The sequence below is a fragment of the Sesamum indicum genome, linkage group LG2 (assembly GCF_000512975.1).
Source record: "Sesamum indicum cultivar Zhongzhi No. 13 linkage group LG2, S_indicum_v1.0, whole genome shotgun sequence".
Taxonomy (NCBI): domain Eukaryota; kingdom Viridiplantae; phylum Streptophyta; class Magnoliopsida; order Lamiales; family Pedaliaceae; genus Sesamum; species Sesamum indicum.
The window spans coordinates 11,758,783-11,781,573 of record NC_026146.1 but is presented as its reverse complement, the minus strand read 5'-3'; the positions used below and the strand labels follow the sequence as shown (position 1 = coordinate 11,781,573).

General features: G+C 35.6%; 3 protein-coding genes across 5 annotated transcripts in view; 2 read left to right on the top strand and 1 right to left on the bottom strand.

Annotated features, from left to right (window-relative positions):
• LOC105155843 (chaperone protein dnaJ 13) overlaps window positions 1-6,686 on the top strand; it is a 13,939-nt gene extending 7,253 nt beyond the window's left edge. The window contains exons 7-13 of the mRNA XM_011071822.2: window positions 998-1,082; window positions 1,475-1,528; window positions 2,093-2,173; window positions 2,773-2,850; window positions 4,370-4,609; window positions 6,136-6,243; window positions 6,317-6,686. Coding sequence (XP_011070124.1) covers window positions 998-1,082; window positions 1,475-1,528; window positions 2,093-2,173; window positions 2,773-2,850; window positions 4,370-4,609; window positions 6,136-6,243; window positions 6,317-6,373 — 703 coding nt within the window. The 3' untranslated portion in view covers window positions 6,374-6,686. The remainder of the gene's footprint in view (window positions 1-997; window positions 1,083-1,474; window positions 1,529-2,092; window positions 2,174-2,772; window positions 2,851-4,369; window positions 4,610-6,135; window positions 6,244-6,316) is intronic.
• Window positions 14,809-17,070, top strand: LOC105155842 (bifunctional adenosine 5'-phosphosulfate phosphorylase/adenylylsulfatase HINT4). 3 transcript variants are annotated; one of them, XM_011071820.2, is made up of 6 exons: window positions 14,809-14,890; window positions 15,619-15,695; window positions 15,782-15,848; window positions 15,986-16,063; window positions 16,191-16,302; window positions 16,797-17,070. In XM_011071820.2, exons 1-5 carry the CDS (start codon window positions 14,838-14,840, stop codon window positions 16,285-16,287), a joined length of 372 nt encoding a protein of 123 aa, XP_011070122.1. In that variant the 5' UTR covers window positions 14,809-14,837; the 3' UTR covers window positions 16,288-16,302; window positions 16,797-17,070. The 3 variants fall into 3 exon arrangements, with proteins under 3 accessions (XP_011070122.1, XP_011070121.1, XP_011070123.1); XM_011071819.2 differs by lacking the exon at window positions 16,797-17,070 and adding an exon at window positions 16,400-16,563 and having other exon boundaries at window positions 16,191-16,272; XM_011071821.2 differs by lacking the exon at window positions 16,797-17,070 and adding an exon at window positions 16,400-16,557.
• LOC105155934 lies at window positions 18,112-18,573 on the bottom strand. The gene has a single exon (XM_011071915.1). It carries the CDS (start codon window positions 18,571-18,573, stop codon window positions 18,112-18,114), a length of 462 nt encoding a protein of 153 aa, XP_011070217.1.

The following is a 22,791-nucleotide window of genomic DNA, read 5'->3' as shown; positions in this document are numbered from 1 at the left end:
TTCAGAAAGGCTTATACCACATTATGCCCCAATGCAATGTTAACAACCCTGCAGTAATGTTTTTGAGATTAGTTTAAGTAGGAATATCCTTTTAAACAAAATACACATGCTAAAATTGAGAAGAGAACTACAGAAAGTATATCTCCTTCATTTTGTGCATAAGTGGTTGAATTCACTTCTAGTCAAGATATATTAGGATTCACTACATAGAGGATTATTAGCAATGCCCTTAATGTTATCAAATTCCCTTTGAGGTTAAATAGAATTTCAATTTGGTAGTGGTCATCCTTGTAGAATTTCGTATAAAAATGTTATGTACAAGCAAAAGTAAATGGCAAGTTTATTAACCAGTTGAAGTTATCCTGATGTAGCTTTCTATCTATTAATTGTCGTAAGGTGCTTACTGGCCTATTTATCACCACCAAAAGAATGTATGTAGGCAAAATAATAGATTTGACATGTTCTTCTTCTGTAGTTACACCAGACATAAAGAAAAAATCCCATGAAGAGATCTAAGTGAGGCCCATTATGAATCGTACTTTGTCCGATTTTCTCTTATTTGTGGGAGTAAAAAGGCAAGAGTCCTCAAAATATTTCATCCTGTACATAAAGCCTTGTAAAAACTTATATCTACTTGAAAATCTGGAGAGAAATTGTTTAATGTCCTTTTCTTTTCCCTCAGCACTGATTCTAGCTTGAAAGTTGCTGCTAAGTGGAAAGTCCAACAATCCCCTTAACCCCTGGCCCCCAAGTTATTGAACTTTTGCAGTCTTTTGGGGTCAATTGCATCGTATGGAACTGAAACCCTTCACATATTAGTGGTCCAGTAAGCCCAAAGCCTTAGTAGTTATCACATTTTTTCAAGATGAAAGGCTTCTTGCATTTTTATGTAATAAAAGGATGTTATTTTAGATGCTTATTTGGCAGCAATTCTCTGCTTAAATGTGGAAGGTTTTCTGTCTAAATCAGACTTGTGACGTGATCTACATTATTGCAGTGGTTCACTTGCACTTGAGATTGGAGGTGGAAGAAAGATATCTAAGTTTAGTACTGTTCGGATGATGTATTCCATTGGAATTCAGGTATGCAAATGTATATATAGCACACAAGATTTTCAGTTATCTGTGTTGTGTGTTCATGCTAAACTTCAGCCACAGAAGTCACAGTTTCTTTTTTTCTAAAAAAAAGCATGAGCAACTCTTTGGATCTTGACCAGGAAGATGTTAGAGAAGTATAAAGGTGTGTTTGTGTGAGTAAAATTTTGCTATATCTTTGTATTAATTTCCTCCAAATTTATCAGTGTTTCTACTAAAACTCTGACCAACTCTACGGATTTGACTCGGGAGATGTTGAAAAAGTATGCAGAAGTCCTTTGGCGGCTAAAGTCTTGCTTTATCCTTGTGTTTATATCCTTATGTTAATTTTTTTGAGCAGGCTTTGTGTAATCACTTACTCTTATCTTTATCACTGATAGGGATTGATTTGGAAATTTGAATTGAATCGCGGGGGGCAAAAGTTGGTTGTTCCTGTAAGTGCGTTCTCAAACACATTACAGGATATTATTAGTGACTCAAATCCATATATTATTACCAAATGTATTTGTCTGTTAATGAGATAGTCAGGCGTCATGCAATCAATCTTGTTATAATCCAATTCTTTTGGTAGCTGATTTGTAATTTGTTAGACATGTTGATAATTTCTAGCACAGGTACTAATTTGTGCATTTAATTAGTGAAGGCAGCATATTAGAAGGATTCCAGGTATTAGAAAAGTAAGAAAATTTGGTAAAAACTCGCTATTTTTTCTACATACCACTGCTGCGTGGCTTAGTCAAACATTTTGCATGGACCTTTCTGCAGAAAGAAATGGATATATGAAAAAAGCATATACAACTAATTCATCAGATACAATGTGTTTTTATTTCTTTTATCCGATCAATTAGTCAGACATAATTGAACTTGTATTCCGGCTTGGACTATGAACAACCATGATGCAATAATTCTCGTAGAAGCATGTGAACAGTGTGAGCTACAACTTTGTTATATCATCCTGTATCCTTTTGTAATGTACTTATAAATGATATTACTTGCAGATATTGCTGTCTAATCATCTGAATCCAGTTTTCGCAACTGGGGCATTCATTATTCCACTGTCACTTTATTTTACTCTCAAGGTTTGCTTTCTAGTCTGTGTAACAATTTGTTAGTTGAACTGGAATTCTATTAGAATTAGAGCACTTACTTTTGCTTATTGTCTCACCTATTGGCTATTGAATACAATGGTTAACTGGAAGTCCAGAGTCCAGATAGTTACTTAAACATGGCAGATCTCCCTGCAAGTGGTTTGATTGATATCCCATGCTTTAAACTTGCCTTTGCAATATTTATGTTGTAATTGGCATGCAAATGGTAAGGACAACTTGAAATGGATTTTATTTACTAAGAAGACCATTAGAGTGCGCTCTCTTAGTGTTATGTCATGCCTTCAGCAAATTGGGTGTTTGCAATCTGGAGACGCTAAAAATTGGCAGATTAATTTTTGGAATTGCGTCATTGTCCATACTGGAAAAGATCAAATAACTACGTGGATGTGTTTCTTGGTATTATAATAATGACTAGCTGATGCTAGCTGCTTCATTAATTTTCTTATCGTAACTGTTTAGTTTTAGGACTGATTGCCTTGATCACTTGTTGTATGGGACTTCTGTATTGGTTATATTAGCATAGGTGGATTTTCTGAATGCTTGTTGTTTCCATTTTTTTTTATTTTCAGAAACTTGTTCTCAAACCTTATTATCTTAGACGGGAAAAGCAAAAGGGTTTGGAGAACTTTGAAAAGATTCAAATCCAGGTACTCTATTCCGGTTTTACTTCCTTTTCTATTTGTTCACTGTTATGGTGCTTTAACCTGACTGACCTTGCTGTCCTTTTTCTTTTGAATTCTTTCAATTTTGTCTGCTGATAATCTGCTTGGAGTTAGATTTTAAATTCTATGGCAAGTAGCATGTTCGCAAAAGGTTGCGTTTGCATGCTCTTCTATGAGCTTTCATATTTTTTTTCCCACAACGATACCCTTTTTGTTTTTCCAATTTTTTAAGATCATTCATTTGTTGGTTATTGTGTATATGATGGCAAATTCCCTTCTTGCACGTACCCTATCTTATGTTAATCAGTTCTATGTGTTATTTGTAGATGCTTTGTGCAATAAAGTAAGGAATTTTGGTAATAGAACCATTTTTCTGATCATGCTCCTCCCAAATGTAAAAACTGTTCTATATCACTTTTCAGAATTTTAATCTTTTAGGTTTTCTTCATCAGGGGTTGTGATGCTCAAGACAACTCCCTTTCTTAGTGAAGAAGTGTGCTGAAAGTAACAAAAGTGAAATACAAAGAACCCTAATAACCCCCAACACAACCCTCCGCGTGCGCCCCTTCTTGAGATAAATAAATAAATATATAATGAATAAAGTAAAATAAAAAGGACAAGAAGAATCCACTGTATTTTTATGAGACATTACTAGCCGAATCTATTAAGCAGAGTACTAGTCATGCAAGAGAAGAGTAGCTCAAGTCTGAAGCTGGATTCTTGGATGTCACTAAAGGTACGCAGGCTTCGTATTAATGAACCACCATTTCTTATTAGATGATAATGAACCAGCATTTTTGTTACTAGATGATATGTCAAGCTTCAGTTGATTGAAATCATTTAAGTTATGGTCTCACGTACAGATGCAAAAACTGGTCACTTATTGTGTCACAGAGATCCTTAACGAAGTTTGGTAGAATTTTTGTTCTGTTATTATCCAACTACAACATTTAGGTGCACCACTTTTTCCTTTACCAAAATACTCCAGTGGTCTTACTCAAATGCATGCTCCTTGGTGTCTCTGGTGTCTCACACATGACTGCCTGCAAAATTGTCTCTTGTGCTTTCTCAGTTTCATTTTTGTCTTTGGATAACTATAAAGAGGTCTTGAGATTCTGTTTTCTAGAGTCCAAAGATCATATAAGTTTGGTACACGACATTGTAAATGACTGAATTTTGTATTACTACTCTCAAGCTTGGTATTGTTGTTGCTGGGGTACATCCGCCATCGTCATTGTTGTGTACTGAGCACTTGGCAGAATCTGGTGTTATTTTAATTTGTGCCCAAGATGATACACATATATTGGTCTAACACCTTAAAGATTTAATGCTGCTGGAGTAGTCATGCTAACATAATTCTTTTGCTGCTTCTTAGCTGAGAAGTCATCTTTATGTACATTGGACAATTCTCACTTTACAACCTAGAGAAAGGCACCTGTATCTTTCTCCTTCCCTCCTCTCAAATCCAAGCCGTCTTCTGTAACCTCAATGTTTTTGTCCTCAGGTTCAAGAGGCAAGGGCTGCAGCTAAGAAAGCTCAACAGCTATTGCAGAATGTTTCCAACAGGAAAAGAAATAAGCAATTAGAAATTGGTGGTTTGGTTGTTGTTAAGGCGGTTTATGGAAATCACAAAGCTCTGGTGAACAGACATAAATCTGAAGAAATGGAAGATGAAGTGGCATCACAAATCATCGATGTCACATTACCTCTAAATTTTCTTGTTAATGATTCTGGGCAGCTCAAGGTTTGCTTCTTGCTTAAATAAATTTTTGCGGCATTTTGCATGTGAATGATTATAACATAGGCTTGATGACAATTTTTGTCCAATGTGACTCTGCTACCCAAAAAGTATAGGGATAGTTACACTCTTTAGTCTTCTTCCATGAGGTTTTGTATAATTATACATAGACCCCTATGGTGCGGAAAATTATATCTAGTACCCTGAGGTATGCTTTAAGACCCTTTGTTAGTTAAAATTCACTGAATTACTGATATTAACCAAAAATGCGAAAAAGAAAATCTATATTTACTCTCGATTGACTTATTTCTGATTTATTGCTATCTAATAAATTATTTTATGATCAAATTATCCTTATACATCATCTTCACACATTAATGCATGCAAGGAGGTATATTTTTGGCGTTATAAGGCTAGTTTAGTCACGGAAAAAATTATTTGATCTGTAATAAGTCAATCCAAAGTAAGTATCGATTTTCATTCATTTTTTTTTTATTAATATCAATCAGTGAATTTTGACTAACGCAGGGACCTCTTTGTATAGAAGCAAACCCCAGGAGTACTAGATGTAATTTTTGAAACCACAGGAGGTCGTAGTGTAATTATCCCAAAAATATAAGAGCATGACCTATTATAGTTCTTTTTCATCAAAACCTGTTATTTGGTATTGCTTTGGCACCAAGGAGGGGAAGATCTTACAAAGAGGAGAGACAAAAATCCCTACCAGCTTAAATTATATTTGATGAATGTCTTCCGAGACATCTGCTCTTTCTCATCTTATTCTGTGTCAAACAAGGAACCTTTCATCATAGAGAGAGATGATGAGGAATAAAGGAAGTATGTTAGAGATATCCACACAGTTTCTGTAAGATATTGGAATCAGATTGTGGAGTATTGACGGGAAGAATTACTTGGCAAGTATCTTGTGATATGGTGGACATGTATTGCAGGATGAGATATTGCATCCTTTCAACCTTTTCAACAATCACATGCATCTGCTGAGATTTAAGGAGTTGAGTAAGTGTTTGGGGGGAGGGGGGATCTTGTGGTTGAACTATGGGATCATAGGAGAGGATTTCATTGAAAGTCTGGGAGAAATTGCTGTAGGAGGTAAATGGAGGTGAGTAAAGACAAACTCAGAAGTCCAGCATAAAAAAAGAGCTAAAATTGCTGTTAAGAGGTGCATGGAGGTCAGCAGAGACAAGAACTCAGAAGCCCGCATGAAAGAAGTGCTAAAACCTTGTAAAATTTCATAAAACCTTACAGAGAAGCGAATAATTTAATTAGCTCCAGCTTGCTGCAATTGTATGTGCTCTTCTTGGGAAAGGCTTTTAAGCATTTCAGGAAAAAAGAGTGAACAGAGAAAGAAATGAAGAAAGAAAAGAAGGTGGCTTCTCATATAGATTTGTTCTTTGTCTGATTGCCTTCATGATAGTTTCGATTTAGTTCTGAATGCAATGATTTCTTTGTGAACCATCACTTAGTTCAGTGTGCTTTGGGGATAGTACTTAGATTTCAATGTATTTATGCAGCTACATGAAGGTGTGAAGAAGTCTGGGATTATGGGCTTTTGTGATCCTTGTCCAGGAGAACCTAAGCAACTATACGTGGAGTATACCTATCGTGGTGCCAGATATGAGGTAGGCCAGTCTACAAAATCGTTTATTTAGTATTCTTAACTACCTGATGCTTAAACATCACTAACTTCAACAGGTCACAGTTGATGATTACGACGAGTTGCTAATACCCCAAGAGAGGCACAGAGTTTAAACACTGGCATGGACGCCGAATGAAACTTCAGATAGTATTTGAGTTCAAACTCAGCATAGTTAAGATTCTTAAGGAATACGGAATTATAGGAAAGATAGCCATTGACCATTTGTCACCTATTTGATATGCTTTCGTGTTTCCTTGCATGTCTCTGAGATACCCTTGGGTTGCTTCTCCCTCAAAATTTTGTTGAGTAACATAATTCCTTTTACTTTTTTTTTTTTTTGTGTAATTCTATTGTTTCCATGTGGGAAAATAAGTTGGTATAATCTAGTTCGTCGGCCATAATTTTATGGCATGCTTTTTATATGAATGCTAATCTCGCCTGTGTTAGTTAGAGCAATGGACTTGCATTAGGATATGGTTCATTTGAACTCAGTATTGGCTGTGTTAAAGTTTTGTTCGAATGGAGAATCATATAATATTTAATTCCATAAGGGCTTGTTTGGTTAATGAGATAGGATTAGGCGTGATGGAATCGGCTGGGATGGGAAATTGAATAATAATTAACCCATCTTCCATTATATATTGTTGGTTTGAGGTATGATGTCTGATATTCCATGTGATAATATAATACGGTGCTTGGTTGAAGGGATTATGAAGTATGATTAAAAGTAAAAAGACTATTAAGGGTATCTTTTTTTGAAGTTATTTTTATTTTTAGGATGAATTACTATGACCTCCTCCGAGGTTTGGCATAAATGCGGATGCCTCCTCATTTTTTTAAAAAATTACAAGTACCTTATTGAGGTTTGTAATTTTTAACCAGAGGCATGAATTGTCCATTTTGCCCTAGTTTTTTATTTTTTTGAAAAATAAATAATTACATTATTGCCCCTATGTGTAAAAGTGTAGGAAACTTCTCCCTCTTCTCTTCTTGATTTGCAGCAAGCCCTATTTTTCTATGAGTGTTCGCTCTAACCAAATCCCTCAAATCTTTTCAAAATTCATTTTTTAAAGCATCATTGCGTTCGCGTTCTTGTATTTTTTAAGTGAAGAAGGTCTTTGAACACTAAAGAAACGAATTTCGACAACTTTCATCGACTAAAAGGTATGCAATGCTTCCCTCACATGCTTTAATCGTTGATTTTTCTTGATTTTGTAGTGATTATATTTCATTCAAGTAGGATTTTGTGTTTGTACAATAAAATTTTTTCCTACATTTTGAAATTGATCCTGATGTCCAATTTCTTTTTTTTTTTTTTTTTAAGTTTTATGGAGATTATTTATGTGTTCTTCAATTCACCAAATAAGCAAATTTCTTGCACCGAAAAATTCTTAATGGAATGTAAGATGTCAAATGTGATGCTGAGATTATGCTTCTTTAACCCATTTTATGAACAGGAGCATCCGTTTGTTTCTTCAACACTTTGTTTTCACTTTATCTTTTTCTGTTTGAAATTTGTAGTTTTGTGAAAGAATTTGCTTTGTGGTTTCTTCGATTTCAATTGTCCAAATGTAGTTTCTACAGATTGCTCATTGTTCATAGTTTTGATTATATATTTGGTTGCAATATAGTTTTTTACATTTTTTTTTTATCGGAATGGGAAAGAAGGTGTATGATATGGGAATAGATTTTAGAGGTAAAAGAAATAAGGAGCTAGAACAAAAATAATGATGAAGAACTGTTATCCCACATTGGTTTATAATAATTGATGGGATGTATTATCCCATAGATCCTTATAAGTAAGACTAGGTACAATTTTAATACCTGGCTCTAATAATGTTAACTAAACATGTTATTATGTATGATAAGCAATCGTATCATGCCTAATCACATGAACCAAACAGACCCTAAGACTATGCTTACTTTGTGGAATTAGGTTAGCCACCCAATTATGCACAATAGAGTGTTTATTTTGTTGGACTTAAACTGAGGAACAAGAGGCCGACTGGGGCTTAAGTCCTGTAGAAGTTGAACAGACCATAGTAGTCGCATAGTTATGATAATTATGAAGCCCACAACACTATAAGGGCATGTTTACTTCAACATATAGGATTAAATGGTTAAATAGTAATTTGTGATTGTATTGATGGTTGCTTGGGCATGCTAGCCGGATCGACCAACAAATGATAGGCCAGAATTAAACGTCAGCAGGATACCCCAATATCCAAAGATATTTGTAAGTTGTGGTTTTGCCATGCCATCTTAAATGGTGTTCTAGATACAATCATATTCACTAATTCCTAAAACTGAAAAGAGGTAATTAAGTGAACCAAACCATGTACAACATAGTATTATCTCTCAAATGCTTCAAGCTTGTACTTCATTAAGTACACATAACCAAACCGTGATTGATCATCAATAGAGATTTTGAAGTAAGAAAATACACTTTGGCCCACAAACATCCGAGTTGATGAAATCCAAAAAATTCTTGGCAAAGCTTGGTATCCATACCTAGGAAGCAATGTTAGCAACCATGTTTAAATTCAACAATTAAAAGAAACTTTCGGTAGTTTGCAAGACGCTTCTTACAGTGCTTCTTTCCAATGGCATTAGTTTTATGACAGTGAAATACTCATCATGACTTTGATTATTTTGGTTTCATTTTCCTCTAAGCCCTTTAGAACTTTCTCCCATGTGTCGTATCCTATATGTCTGTCTCCCATCTTAACTACAACTTTTTATAAAGTGGTGGAAGATCATATGTGTTCTGTTAGAGGCGTTTATTTTCTTTAAGTAACATATTACTTATTGATGTTATCTTAAGGTCTAATTGTAAAGCAACAACTAATGTCTTACACTCCTTGTCTATAGTGATGTTGGCATAACATCTATTACGATATCCCTTTACCTAACAATTTGAATGTCGCACACTTTTCTTTGGTGGGTTCCTCAAACTGAAAAGTTTTAGTGAAAAAAATTCTTTTCAAAATCAAATAGGTTTGTTGAAATGCAAAATTATTTTAAGATTTTTTAAATCAATCAAACTAGTTTTGGACTCAATATTGGTCATACGTGGTTTTTATGCATCAACAGAAAATAAGTATTTATTCATACTGTTAATCGTGAATTTATGATATGCTCTAGGAGTGTGCAATTTTCGGTTCGGTAGTTGATAATTTTTTTTTGAATTTTGGTATTCAATTCGGTTTCGATTATTTGTGTCGGTTAACCGAATCGAACTGAATACCCAGCTTTAATATATATATATTATATTATATTACGAATATATATAAATATAATAAAAAATAATATATAAAAGTTAAATATTTTAACATCTGTATTTATAGCAAAATATAATATTTTATGGTTAGTACCTACTTAATTTATTATAATTGTTGATTAACAAATAATTTATAACTAACAAATTAACTATTTAAAGGGGTCTCCCAGTTTGTCGGCTTCCAAGTGGTTTATGTCAAATACGTTAATGTCGCATTAATCTTAGGCCTATGTTTAATTGATTCCCAGCAATTTATTTTGGGTCCAAATTAATTATTTGGGCCTAATCATTTAATTAACCTCTATTAATCAAGTCCAAGCTCAAACTAATTAATTAGGTATTCTGGGCTTGGGCTTTTGGAAAGAAAACCAAATCTTCTTCTTTCAACTTTTTTATTTAAAAATGCAATTAAAAATTATATACTTTGTTCAAAATTATTTATTTGGACTTTTTTCAAATAATTGTCCTAATTATGAACAGTTGTGGCCACGGACTTCTAGAGAGTACACAACAAAGAAAACTTAGGAGATCACCATCATCTTATGAAGGGCGATAGATCCTTTCTAAGAAGACATCAACCTCCATACACGTTCTAACTACACTGGTACTAGCATTTTTTGTAACCACGTATTTACGCAGCCACATTAGCTAAGACCAAGATACAACCACCCTGTACACAAAACTACTGTGGTTCCTCAAGTCAAAGAACTGAATCTTGTACTATCACAGCCAAGAAATTCTAGTCATGCCGATCATGCCTTATAGATTTCCAAATGACAACTCATGCTTGTCAGTTCAGCGAACTTGATAACTCATTATTAAGCACCCACTACAATAATCATATGAACACATCACTTAGTACAAGTCTCTAAGGAATCATGGCTAATACCGCGTCTCGATTGATTTATTGACTTCTAACATTTTAAATCAAACCATAGAAGTCAACTTCATGATGTCATCCTATGTGTGACCCAACTCTATAGTATCATGATCTAAGGGATTCAACCAAATGCATATAAGTATTGTGTAAAGCATAAGATGAAGATGGTCAAGGAAGAATTCTCAATATTAACATATTATTGAAAAATATTATTTAGATTTAATGACAATGAGCCAACAATTAGCTTGATGATTACCAGTTCTAACAAATTAACCCCATAATTTAAGAGTACCCATTACCATGAGTAGCCATCTAGCAATAGTCCGTGATACTAAAGAATAGGTGAATAATGTGTGAACATGTGAGCCACTCGCACCATGCAATTACGGTCATTCTACTGCCGACTCCGATCAAAGTCTAAGGTATGGAATTTGTTATCAGTTTCCATATTGGATTTCGATATCTATGTAATAGCTCTCCAAGTTATGCTTCTAATTTTATCAACATTGAAAATCTCTTTTCCTATTTGATCAACCGCCATGGTCATGGCTCAAGAAACGTATATTTTAGATTACATAAGAGGTTCGCTATCATCTCATGATAAGTAATAGACCCTATTTTAAGAAAAAAAATACATAAAATGCCCCTATGTTTTAAAAAGTCTGTAAGAAAAACCCTCTTGTTATGAGAATAGGCTAAAAATCCCATTGTGTTTTGTAAAATTCAGTTCAATCGCCCCCTCTCCATTAAAAAATAACCGTTATACTCTTACTTATTATATATTATTTCTTATATTAATGACCTTTGATCAAATACTGATCATTAGATCTAATAAATTAATCTCAACCGTTAGATTTTAAACAAATAAAAGGTCTAGATTCAACACATTGTTTAACTTATATTATATATAAATAATTTAAAATTTTAAAAATATATTATTATTATATATTTAAAAAAAAACTAACTACCCACCCTACCCCCATAGCCCCCCCAACCCCCCACACCCAAGCGGCTAATATTTATTAAAATCGTCGTATCTCCGTAAATTCTTTACCAAATTGAGTGAGGCCGATCTAGTTAGAATCGTCTTGAAGAGACGAGTCTGATGGTGGTAATTTGAGATCGAGATTCGATCGCATGAAGATGAATCGATAGCAAACATGTTCGGAGGTCGTGACTTGAGTCCACTCTCTATGATTGGCGAAAACTCAAATTGAAGGTATGAAAATATTCGTGTTGAAGAGAGGATTCGAATGGTACCATTGATCGTCGAAAATTCGTCCGGACGGTGCCGGAAACTTAGAAAGCGTAAAAGGGGCAAAAATTGCCATTTTTTCTTTTTTCTTTTTTTTTTAATTTTTTAAGTAATTTTAATTATATTAATTAAAATATGTTTTAGTTAATTAAGAATATTTTAAATAATTATAATAATTAAATATTTTGGGTAGTTAATAACAATTATTGTAATTAAATATATATTTTAATTAATTAAAAATAATAGTTAGATTTAATAATTAATAATTATAAAATTATTTGAATTTAAATATAATTTAATTTAATATTTCAATTTAAATTTAATATGACAAAATTTAACTTATTTTTTAAGGTGAGAAATGACAAAAAGAACACACAAAACAAGCCAAAAAGCCCTTTGTATGTTAAATAGATCCATAGAGGGGTATTTTAGTCCAAAGTGTCATTAAATATGAATCTAAACTGCAGAAAATGACTACGAAACGCAGTAGACGCGCGTCTCCTCCTCTTCTCTTTAGTTTCTAACAGAAAGGAGATTTTTTGCTGACTAAAACAAAACAGGAAGGGGGTTTTAGCCTATTCTGAAAATAGGAAGGTGTTTTTTGCATACTTTCTAAAACAAAGGGGGATTTTATGCATTGTCCCCCATTTTACAATCACCAATCTCCATGCATGCGTCAACTATGTGTTAAAATGATTGTATGGTAATCCATGATGAGAACTAGACTATGTTGCACATGATCAAGTCATAGCCGTCCTATATACAAGGTTAGTGCGAAGGCGTTTTAGTCATACAAATTATGCCATACGGGACTTCTATATGACAATTCCTATAAGTCAGTTCAGTGAACTTGACAATCCTTCTCAATTACCCACTAATAAAACTACGACGCTCATCATAAGATGCAACACTTAGAATCCTTCAATTCCCCTACTTGATGGTTCTCAACTTGAAACATTTTAGATCAAATCTCATAAGTTGATTTCATGATTAGCATCATATGCATGGCCCAACTTCCATAGCTTCTATGATTAGGGGCTTCAACCATAAACACATAGATAAAAAATGTGCATTTAAACATGACGATTCTCATTTTGATTAACGTTATATTAAATAAGACTGTTCTCAAAATAAATTATAAGAGACGAACACATTGGTTTGCTGGTCGGGAAGTGGCGAAGGGGGTAAGTTCAGTGGATAGAGAAAGAGAGGGCAGAAGAGGAAACAACAAGTGGTGGAGCTGTGGCAGGAATTCATGGTGGTGCCGGAATCTTCGGCCTCTCCTTAGAAATGGGACAAAGGCGAAACCCTAAGAAAATGGCAAACCATGGGATATTTCTTTAAGTAACTTGCTGTAATCAAATTGATTATTTTGATTTAGTTGTCATAAATAATTCATCTTGAAACATTTGGGATATGCATGGATGTTTGTATTTGACTCTTTCTTGTTAAATTCTTTTTATAGGATGCTCTCTGTCTTGTTTTTCTATGCTCGGATTCTGAAAGTGTGGATGCTTTCTTATGCCAATTCTTTCTTTGTTGCGCAACACGGCCTGACCATCTAAATTTTGTCTCTTTTCCTATGTGTTACACATTGTGGGCGTGTAAGGCAACATTTTCGTATTCTTCAACTCCGTTAGTTTTAACACTTATTTAGACAGTAGGACCATATTTATAAATATTAGGAACCAAAATCATAACATGTGAACATTAGGGACAAAAGCAAATAAGTGTTTACATAGGGACCAAAACTGTATCTTGAAAAATGAACTCCAACCCGATACTTATACATTTGGTTCTTGAAATGAATGGTGAAGATTAATATGAGTGGTGCGGTGAGAAGTTCTCAAAACTCTATCAAAAATATTTTTAAATACTATAAAAGTTTCTAAACTTATACATAGAGCTTTATTAAAACTTCTTTCAACTTTTTATATTTGTCTAAAATCTTCCATCCACAAACTTCCATATACCTTTTAAGATTATTTTGTCTAAAGTTAAATAAACACGTCAACCCTTGTCATGTAAGAAATTTTTTTTTTTTTTTTTTATCCACACAGGCATTAATCACCAGACAAGTAAGCAAGCCCAAAATTTTTGTGATCATATGAGGCGCATGTGAGGGATTCCAGCAAAATTAGGGCTTCTTTACGGAAATTGCCACTTTTTAAAAAAATACAGGCCTAAATCACTATTTTGAAATGGATTTGGACCAAAAGTGCCACCACCTCCAACTTAGTGTACAAAAATTGCATTTTTTTTCCTAGATAATTTATAATAGATATAGAAGAAATAGTTTTAAATTAACTAACCAATCATATGCATTATTTTAGGTCCTTTTTTATAATTTCAATATATAGAAGTAATAATTACACTCCCTTCCTATGAGGTTGGTGTAACTATACGTAGACTCACTATGGTTTGAAAAATTATATTCACATACCAATAAAATTTGCTTTGTTTAGATAATAAGTCCACCCGTTAGTCAAAATTTATTAAATTTAATGATATTAACAAAAAAAATCAGATAAAAATTATTTACTCCCGATCGACTTATGACTAAGTTATTGCAGGTTAAATAATTTTTTTTATAACTAAATTATCCTTATGCATCTTCACATATTAATGCGTATGATGAGAATTATGTTTACCGTTATAAGGGTAAATTAATTACAAAAAGTATATATGACATACAACAAGTTAGTAATAAGTCAATTAAGAATAAATATCAAACTTTCATTTGATTCTTTATTATATACTAAATTTAGTAAATTTTAATTAACGTATATAAATTTTTTATTAGATGTTAGATTAAAGCAAACCTAAAAATGGAGGGATATAATTGTTTAAATCACAAAATATGTATTACTAGACCAAACTTCATTAGGATTGAGTGTTAGAAAGTGTTATTGAATAATCGATTATTCAATCTTATATCTTCGTTGTTCTCTAAAACACCTATCTGTCGGGGAAATCGAGAAATGGGATAATCGGAGCAGTTGTTCAGAGAGTGATTTTTTATTTTTTTCTCTTTTTGTATTTTCTCTGTTTTCGTTTCCCTTTTTCTTTTCTTGTCGTTCTTAGATATATGCATACACACACATATATATATATGTATATATATTTGTGCACGTGTGAAGTAATAGTGTTCTTTGTTGACTGATGCAGGATGATAGAGTTGTTGCTTTTCAAGATATCAATCCATCTGCATTAAGGTTTACCCAATTCTTTACCCTTGATTTTGTTCGTTTCATTTCATTGGTAATTGTCATTGCAGCTTTTTGAGCAAAATGTGTTTGATTAATTGCTTCACAGTGGAATGAAACTGGATATGATGTTAGTGTTGGGAATTTATCCACCGGTGATGAGTCCAAAGGATAAAAAAACCCTATTCAACTATTACAAAAGAATCGTGGGTTACGAAAACCCTAATATATTACAAGCCATTATATGTAAATTGGTACTAAACTTTAAACTACAATAATAACTTAGAATGAGATGAAGCTCAGTGACTTAAAACAATTTAGAATCCATGTCAAGAACATAGTTGGAGAAAGAGCATACTTTAACAGGTGTTGCAATTCATGTCACTGGAAAAAGTGAAATTGAAGTCATTTGTTTAAGCACTGTAGATAATTTAGAGAGATATTCAGAAAATAGGACTTACTATAATAAATTGTGATGGATCTTTGAGTTTCAAGACAAAGACTTTTGGTAATTGGCCCATTTTATGTCCCTAAATTCTAACATCGGAAATTACGCGTTCACCCACAATATTCTTCTGATGGAAGTTATATTTATCATTTGAAAGGCAAAATTTGCTTGTTTTTTCCTATGATAACATATGAACATTATAATCTGCTATGGGCTAGCGTCAGATCAGTTCTTTTATCTTGTGAAACACTACAGCATACTAGTTTCTTAACAAGCACATTTTGGATAGGCATTACCTTGTGATTCCAAATGAGCACATACCAACAGTCAAAGACCTTCAGAGGAGATCTGAAGACTTTGCATTGGGTAACCGGAATATTCTGTGCTTCTTGTTTGCCTATCATGCAGGCATCCTTGTTTCATAAGTTGAACTAACATTCTTCTCCTTGTAGTCAGTCACATGTTAAATGTGGGTCAAAGTCTATTGCAAAGAGATGCCCCTAATGCTGAGCATCATAGGTATGGTTTTCTAATGCATATAGCTTGGGTCTTCATTCATTTTCTTTTCTCTGAATTGAAATATCTTCAGAAATTCTACCAATATTCTCTTTTTTAGAAGTTTTACGATTCTACCATCACAACTTTCCGTTTAGCAGATTTGGATTCCACCAGCCTCCATTTAACAGCGTCAATCACCTGCATCTTCATTGTTTCGCACTTCCATTTACTCCCAGGTGAGCTCTTTGACATATGATTACTCCATGGGTCTGGATGCCCATGTTCTAGGCTCTCTCTTAATAGTTCCATTTTTTCTCTGATGAACTATCAATCTTAATCTGATGTTAAAAATCTTAAAAACAGATGGAAAGCTATAAAATACTTATCTTTAGGACCATTTGGTGGATTTATTGAAGCTGAGAAGTTGTTGGAGAGGATAAAACCAGTATCTTCCCTCTAACTCTTATTGATTACTGTAAGTCATCAGTTGCTAGTACCCTGGAGTTTACTCCATGATCCATTGCCATGTGCTGCTTATGATTTTTTCCCCTGTGATCCTTGAGTCAATGTAGAAATACCTGTATTCAAGTTACAAGCATCTTGGTATTGAAATGGATGATTACTGCTGTTCAGCTCACCTCACAGTAAATTTGTAAGATTCTTTTGCAACCAACTTCTGGGTGCAACTTCTCCAGTTAATAACGTTATTTGCCAACTCTATGGCAACTTATCGGAATGATCTTTTCTTATGAACCTAATATTACTTCAAATTTAGCGCATGAATTGTAAGAGGGTTAATTCTTATGGAATGATTTCTTAAAGTTGCGTAGTTGTTGATTCATTTCATCATAAATTTTCGCTTCCCAGATCTTGTACGGTTGTACCATGGTTTAGTTAACTGCATGAAAGTGATAAATTCTTCATCTTTTAGGATTCTCTTCTTTCATATAGATTACTTTGATAATGAAGGAAAACGAGCTTGTTGCTCCTTATGCCGTGATGAATGAACTCAAACAGCTCGTGAGCTTCTATATTTAGCTGGGGTGCTCTCTGCTTAGCATGTTAAACGAGTTTGAGCTAACTTGGAGGCTGTGTATGCTCGACTCTTGTGGTTGTGTAGTTTAGCTAAATTATTTTTAAGTCTTCAATGAAACTTTGATTTATAAATTGTAATATTGATTTTTAAATGCTTACTCTTTTTTTATGGTTTAGAAGCTTACTAGTTCGTGTCTGTACATTTTTCTGTAATCTTAGCAAAAGATGGAACAAAGTAAAATGTGAATGTAGAATCAGGCTCAAGCTGATCTTGAACTAATTGGCAAACTTATTTAAATGTAAAACAATTTAAAAATTACAAAAATAGGCATAACCGCCTTGCTTAATAACGTTTGTGACAACTTTCTAGTTTTTTATTTTTTATTTTTTTATAAAAAAATAAAGTAGGCAGTAGAACCGCTATTGAGAGACTGTTCTAATTTTGTTTTTTCTTTTTTTGAATTTTCAAACTTATAAAAATAAAAAGGAAGTTTTAATCTAATATCAACCTTTATGTTAAAATAAAAAATTTTAGTTGTTATTGCACACGATTCTCGTGAGTATAAAAAATTACAATTTGAGATGAAGAGAAAAATTATGGAAAAACACAAAACGTAATGGGTTGAGGATAAAGAAAAAAGTATGTGAAAAAAAAAATATAGGGTAAAGTAAGAAAGAAAAAATAAATTAAATATTGTAAGAAAAAATAAACATGAAGAATGTGAAAGAAAAAAGATTAATTGTAATAGGGTTCATTGAATTATGGAAGTTTGTGAGGGCAAAAGATATGGAGAACATGAGAGAAAAATGGAGTTGTGGGGCGAGAGGAAAAAAAATATAATTGTAAAATAATTATAAATAAATATTAAAATTACTATGTGGGCATTTTTTTAAAAGAATAAAATGAATAAAAGGGTAAAATGGGCCAATCAAAAATTGGTATGATCAAATTTTTTTTTTTTTTTTAATAATATAGATTAAGAAATTTTAATATTTTATGTTTAAAAAATTATACTTTTTTTCAAAGGAATTTTAAGATTACACTTACACTTGTGATAATTTTTTGTTTATAAGTAACACTATTCCGTTAGAGGTTGGAGAGAAAATATTGATACGAACAAAATTAAAAAAACATATAAACTTTCAATTTTACGCCTCATCCAACATTCCCCTAATAATATTTATACTTTTTTTTTTGGGTAAATGTAATTTTCATTAACTGAAGAATAGTAGTACAACACAGTGTTTATCAGTTGGTTTCTCCCGTTACAGACCACGGGATACGCCATAGTCTGTATAAGGCACATGTGCTAACTGAACAAGCTAAATTAATGCTAAGAATCTTCTGCTTAACATCGTTAACAATCAAGAAAGCCAAAGTAGTCGATGTTCTTTCTTCATGCTCGAATCGCCTCAGGTTCCTCTCCCTCCAAATATGATAAACACAAGAAGCAAGCAGTGCTCTATAAGCAAGGTTGACAATATGCTTGCCCCTCCATTTCCGTGCTGCCCAATCAATGTCATTTGCCCAATCTCGGTTAGGCCATGGAAATCGGACCAATCTGCGAATCTCGGAAAGACACCGTCTACTATATCGGCATTGGAAAAAGAGGTGAGTATGAGTCTCCATCGTCCCATCACACAAGACACAATCACCGAGATGAGAGAGCCATGGCTTGTCCGTCGTTGGGAGTTTGCCGAGAATTGCCATCCATAAAATGAAAAGGTGACGAGGGATTTTACAGGAGCCCGAAAGTAGTGAAGCCCAGTCTACTTTCGTCCCTGGTGGATCAAATAATCTGGTAAGTGCCTTGGTCGAAGGTTGACCGCCGTCCAATCTCCAAATAATACGGTCTGCTCCTCCATGGATTGGAGGTAGTAAATGAGTAATATCCAAGCACTCGAAATCCGTGATAGGAGGCCATCACCAATCGCCTCCACAAATGACCGAGCTAAGCTTGGTCGACAAGTGAAGTCCCAGTAGGTCCGGAGCGCGTGGGAATCTGTCAATAAGTGGCCCAAGAGGGTGCCATGGATCCTGCCAAATATAGAAACTCGTCCCATCCCCAATGCGGTAATCCACCATTGGGCGGAGGAAACTTCGCAGACGTAGCAATTTCCTCCAACCCCACGAACCCCTATCATCCCGTATTGTCCAAACAGAGGTTTTTTGTAACCGACCAGCGTACAACCAGTCCACCCAAATTGATGTCCTCTCGCATCTAATCACATCACATTTCTTGCTCATTAATGCCCGATTTAATGTTGCAACATCACTGATTCCTTGGCCTCCCTCCACAACAGGCCGACACACGTCTTTCCATGCCACCTTTGCATATCCACTATTCCCCGTTCCTTTCCATAGAAAAGCTCGTACTCTTTTCTCAATTTCTTTAATGATTTTCTTAGGCAAAATGAATGCAGAAGCCCAATAAACACTAAGTGAAGTGAGTACAGATTTAATAATTTGTACTCTACCTGCATATGAAAGTTGAAGCCCCTCCCAACCAGCTATACGTTGATCAATTTTTATCAATAACGGTTGACAATTAGAAGCAGACAATCTAGAAAATATGAGTGGAAGGCCAAGGTACCTCATCGGCAATTGGCCTTCCTGGAACCCGAGTAAAGTCAGCATATCTTCCCTCATCCCCTGTGCTGACCGTGAAATAATAAGATGACTCTTTTGGACGTTCAACTTCAGCCCCGACCATCCTGCAAACCGATCTAATCCTGTTTTGAAAACTCCAATAGAAGCGATGTTAGCCCTGCTGAATAATAGTATATCGTCGGCGAACCCAAGTTGGAACACCCGTGCAGCCTCACATTTCCAATGAAACGTAAAAAGCTCGTCTTGATCAATCAACTGGAGAAACCCCAAGTGTAACACCTCCATAACCAGGACGAATAAATACAGCGAAAGAGGATCCCCCTGTCGAAGCCCTCTCGCTCCCGTGAAGAATCCATGGGGTTTTCCATTGAGCCCGACTGAGAAAGATGCTGTAGTGACACACTCCTCAATCCACCTGATAAATATGTTAGGGAACCCAAATAATTGTAAAACAGCAGACAGAAAGTCCCACTCAACCGTATCATACGCCTTTCTAATATCCACTTTCAGTGCGCATCTGGGAGGGAGGCGTGTCTGGTTGTATCCCGAAAAAAGTTCCTGAGCTAGCATGATATTATCACCGATACTTCTGCCAGGCACAAACGCCGCTTGGCAGGGGCTAATAAGTTTGTCCAAAACCACACTCAATCGTTGGACAATAAGTTTGGCAATAATCTTATAAAGCACATTACAACAAGAAATGGGTCGAAAATCACTAACGGCCATTGGGGAGTGTACCTTCGGTATAAGCGCCAGTAAAGTGGTATTGATTTGTTTCAATAGCCTTCCAGTAGTAAAGAAATCCAACACTGCTCTCGTCACCTCCCGTCCTACAATCGGCCATGCAGCTTTAAAGAACCCTGATGAGTAACCATCAGGCCCAGGCGCTTTATCCTCAGCAATATCAAATAGTGCCTGTTTAACATCAGAAGGGGTGAAAGGCAATAAGATAGAATTGACCTCTTCATCTGTCAGCAAATGTCGTGCCCACGGTCTAAGGAACCTAATATCCACCATGTCCCGACGTCTCTCTCCTCCTAGCAGGTTATGGTAGAAGGAGACAAATTCATTAATCACCGCCTCTTGCTCCCTGTGGGTAACTCCATGTTCATCGTTAATTTGCAAGATTCTCCTCGCTGTCCTTCGTTGCGCAATCTTGCGGAAGAACACTCTGGAACATTGGTCACCCCCCTTCATCCACTCCATTTTAGCTCTCTGACGAAGCATGATTTCCTCGAGCTTCGCCGCTTTTGCCAAGACCATTCGACAGCAGTGCTCCAGGAGTAGGAACAAATCCTCCTGTCTGTTCGAGCTAACTAGGATTTGTGCTGCTTCAAGAAAACCCTTAGCCAACTGCACATTGTGCGATAAATCTCCCTTATTCCTTCTCTGTTCTCGAAAAACTGGTTTCAATGCTTTGAGTTTCCGAGTCACCGCGTACATCGGTACTCCAACTATCTCATGCTGCCATATACTCTGCACACTGGAAATGAATTTTGGTGAGAGGGTAAGATAATTGTCAAACCGAAACATACCTCCCAACTGTTGTTGTCTGTCTCCATACAGGACCATCGGTGAGTGATCCGAGGTACGTGGTGTAAGATGAAGCGGCGAAGCGAGCATTCCATGTGTCATTAATAAGTATCCTATCCAGCCGTTTCCATAGATTCCGGGGGCCTGCACTGCAATTGTGCCATGTGTACCATTCCCCCTGCATGGGTAAAGGAAGCAATCCTGCGTTCTGGATGCAATTATTAAATTCCTCCATTGCTAGCCTTATGTCTCCAGAAGCTCCGCAAACCTCACTAAGATCCCGAACAGCATTGAAGTCACCCCCAACTAACCACGGGGTATCCACACATTGGATGGATAATGTAGTGATATAGTCCCAGAGTTCTCGTCTGTCCGCTAACTCATTGGCCCCATAAATGATGGTAACGTGAACTGATTCCTGAAGTGCTCGAATAGTAAGGTGACAGTGTATAAATTGTGTGCCCAGCTCCACCACATCGACATTAATAACATTATCATCCCATGCAATCCAGATACGATTACCCGTCGTCACATAATCCACAAACCATTTCCATTGCGGTAATAAAAAAGACTGGATCTGAGAAGCATTATTCAAACGAACCCGAGTTTCAAGGAGACCAAGAAAATGTAACCTGAACTCAGCAACAAGATCTTTCACTGCTAGCTGATGGTCCCTCTTGTTCAGGCCACGCACATTCCAAATTGCCATATTCAACATGGATCACCGTGTTTGGGGCTGCTTAGATTAGGACCCCCAGTAGCTTCATTCACATCATCAAGTATCTGTAAAACATCAAAAGTATTAGAAATAACCAATGCCTTACCCTTGTCCTCGCGTTTCTTGTCTCCACGTCGAGCGGGAGGCGCATGCGTGTCCAATGTTGGTGGCTCGCTCTCTTCGAACTGCATAAAGGAAGAAGTCCGAGGTGTTTCGGGTTGTAGAACATTTGACTTTTTAGTAACGTTCTCCTCCCTCCTAAGTACCCGCGGCCCCGCTGCTTTGGGTACATAGATAGTCACCGGTGGTTTGGTGGGTTTAGCCGGTTTTATCAACGAACAATCTTTGATAGAGTGTCCCAAGCTCATGCAACTCTTGCACTTCGGTGGAACCCATTCATATTCGACATCAACTTTGCATGGAGTTTCCCCTCGTCCCTCGTCTGGGGTCATGATAATGATATGCTTTGGTAATGTCGAGGTGATATCTAGCATGACGCATACACGAGCGAAGTCCAGTCTCGTGCATGCTCTCGTTATGGCATCCGGATACAACGGTTTTCCGACTCCGCTTGCTACTGTACTCAATCCTTCCGTGGTCCACAACTCTACTGGAAGGTGTCTAAGTTTGATCCACACGGGGACTTGTGTATGTTTCAGCTTTCGCATTGCCATTCCTGGTTCCCATTTCTGAAGGACAATCGGTTGCCCCTGAAAAAACCACGGTCCGCCTTCAATTACTTCTTCCATATCTATGACTGATTTGAACTGAAAGAAGAAGAAACCATTTGCCGTAGCAGTGACGTCACGCAACGCCGGCCATATTGACGTGGCAAATTCTTTCAGATGGTGAAAATAAGGTTTTTTTCCGAGAAAATATCCAACTACCGTAGACTTCCATCGCTTCGATCCTTCCCGAATAATTTCCAAAGAAGGACGAACAATCACCTCGCCATTTTGCACAGTGGGCGCCACATACGCTAAAGTTTTTCTTGAAGAATTATTGAAAACTTGCGCAATTTTATCTTCAGAGGACGCTTGTTCGGGACTTGCATACAATGGGATATT

Excerpts from the sequence above, each read along its gene's own strand:
- LOC105155842 (XM_011071819.2), top strand. The coding sequence starts at position 14,838 with ATGCAGGATGATAGAGTTGTTGCTTTTCAAGATATCAATCCATCTGCA. Across the intron at positions 15,849-15,985 it reads CCTAATGCTGAGCATCATAG|ATTTGGATTCCACCAGCCTC; the intron begins GTATGGTTTTCT and ends TCCGTTTAGCAG. Across the intron at positions 16,064-16,190 it reads GCACTTCCATTTACTCCCAG|ATGGAAAGCTATAAAATACT; the intron begins GTGAGCTCTTTG and ends TCTTAAAAACAG.
- LOC105155934 (XM_011071915.1), bottom strand. The coding sequence starts at position 18,573 with ATGGCAATTCTCGGCAAACTCCCAACGACGGACAAGCCATGGCTCTCT.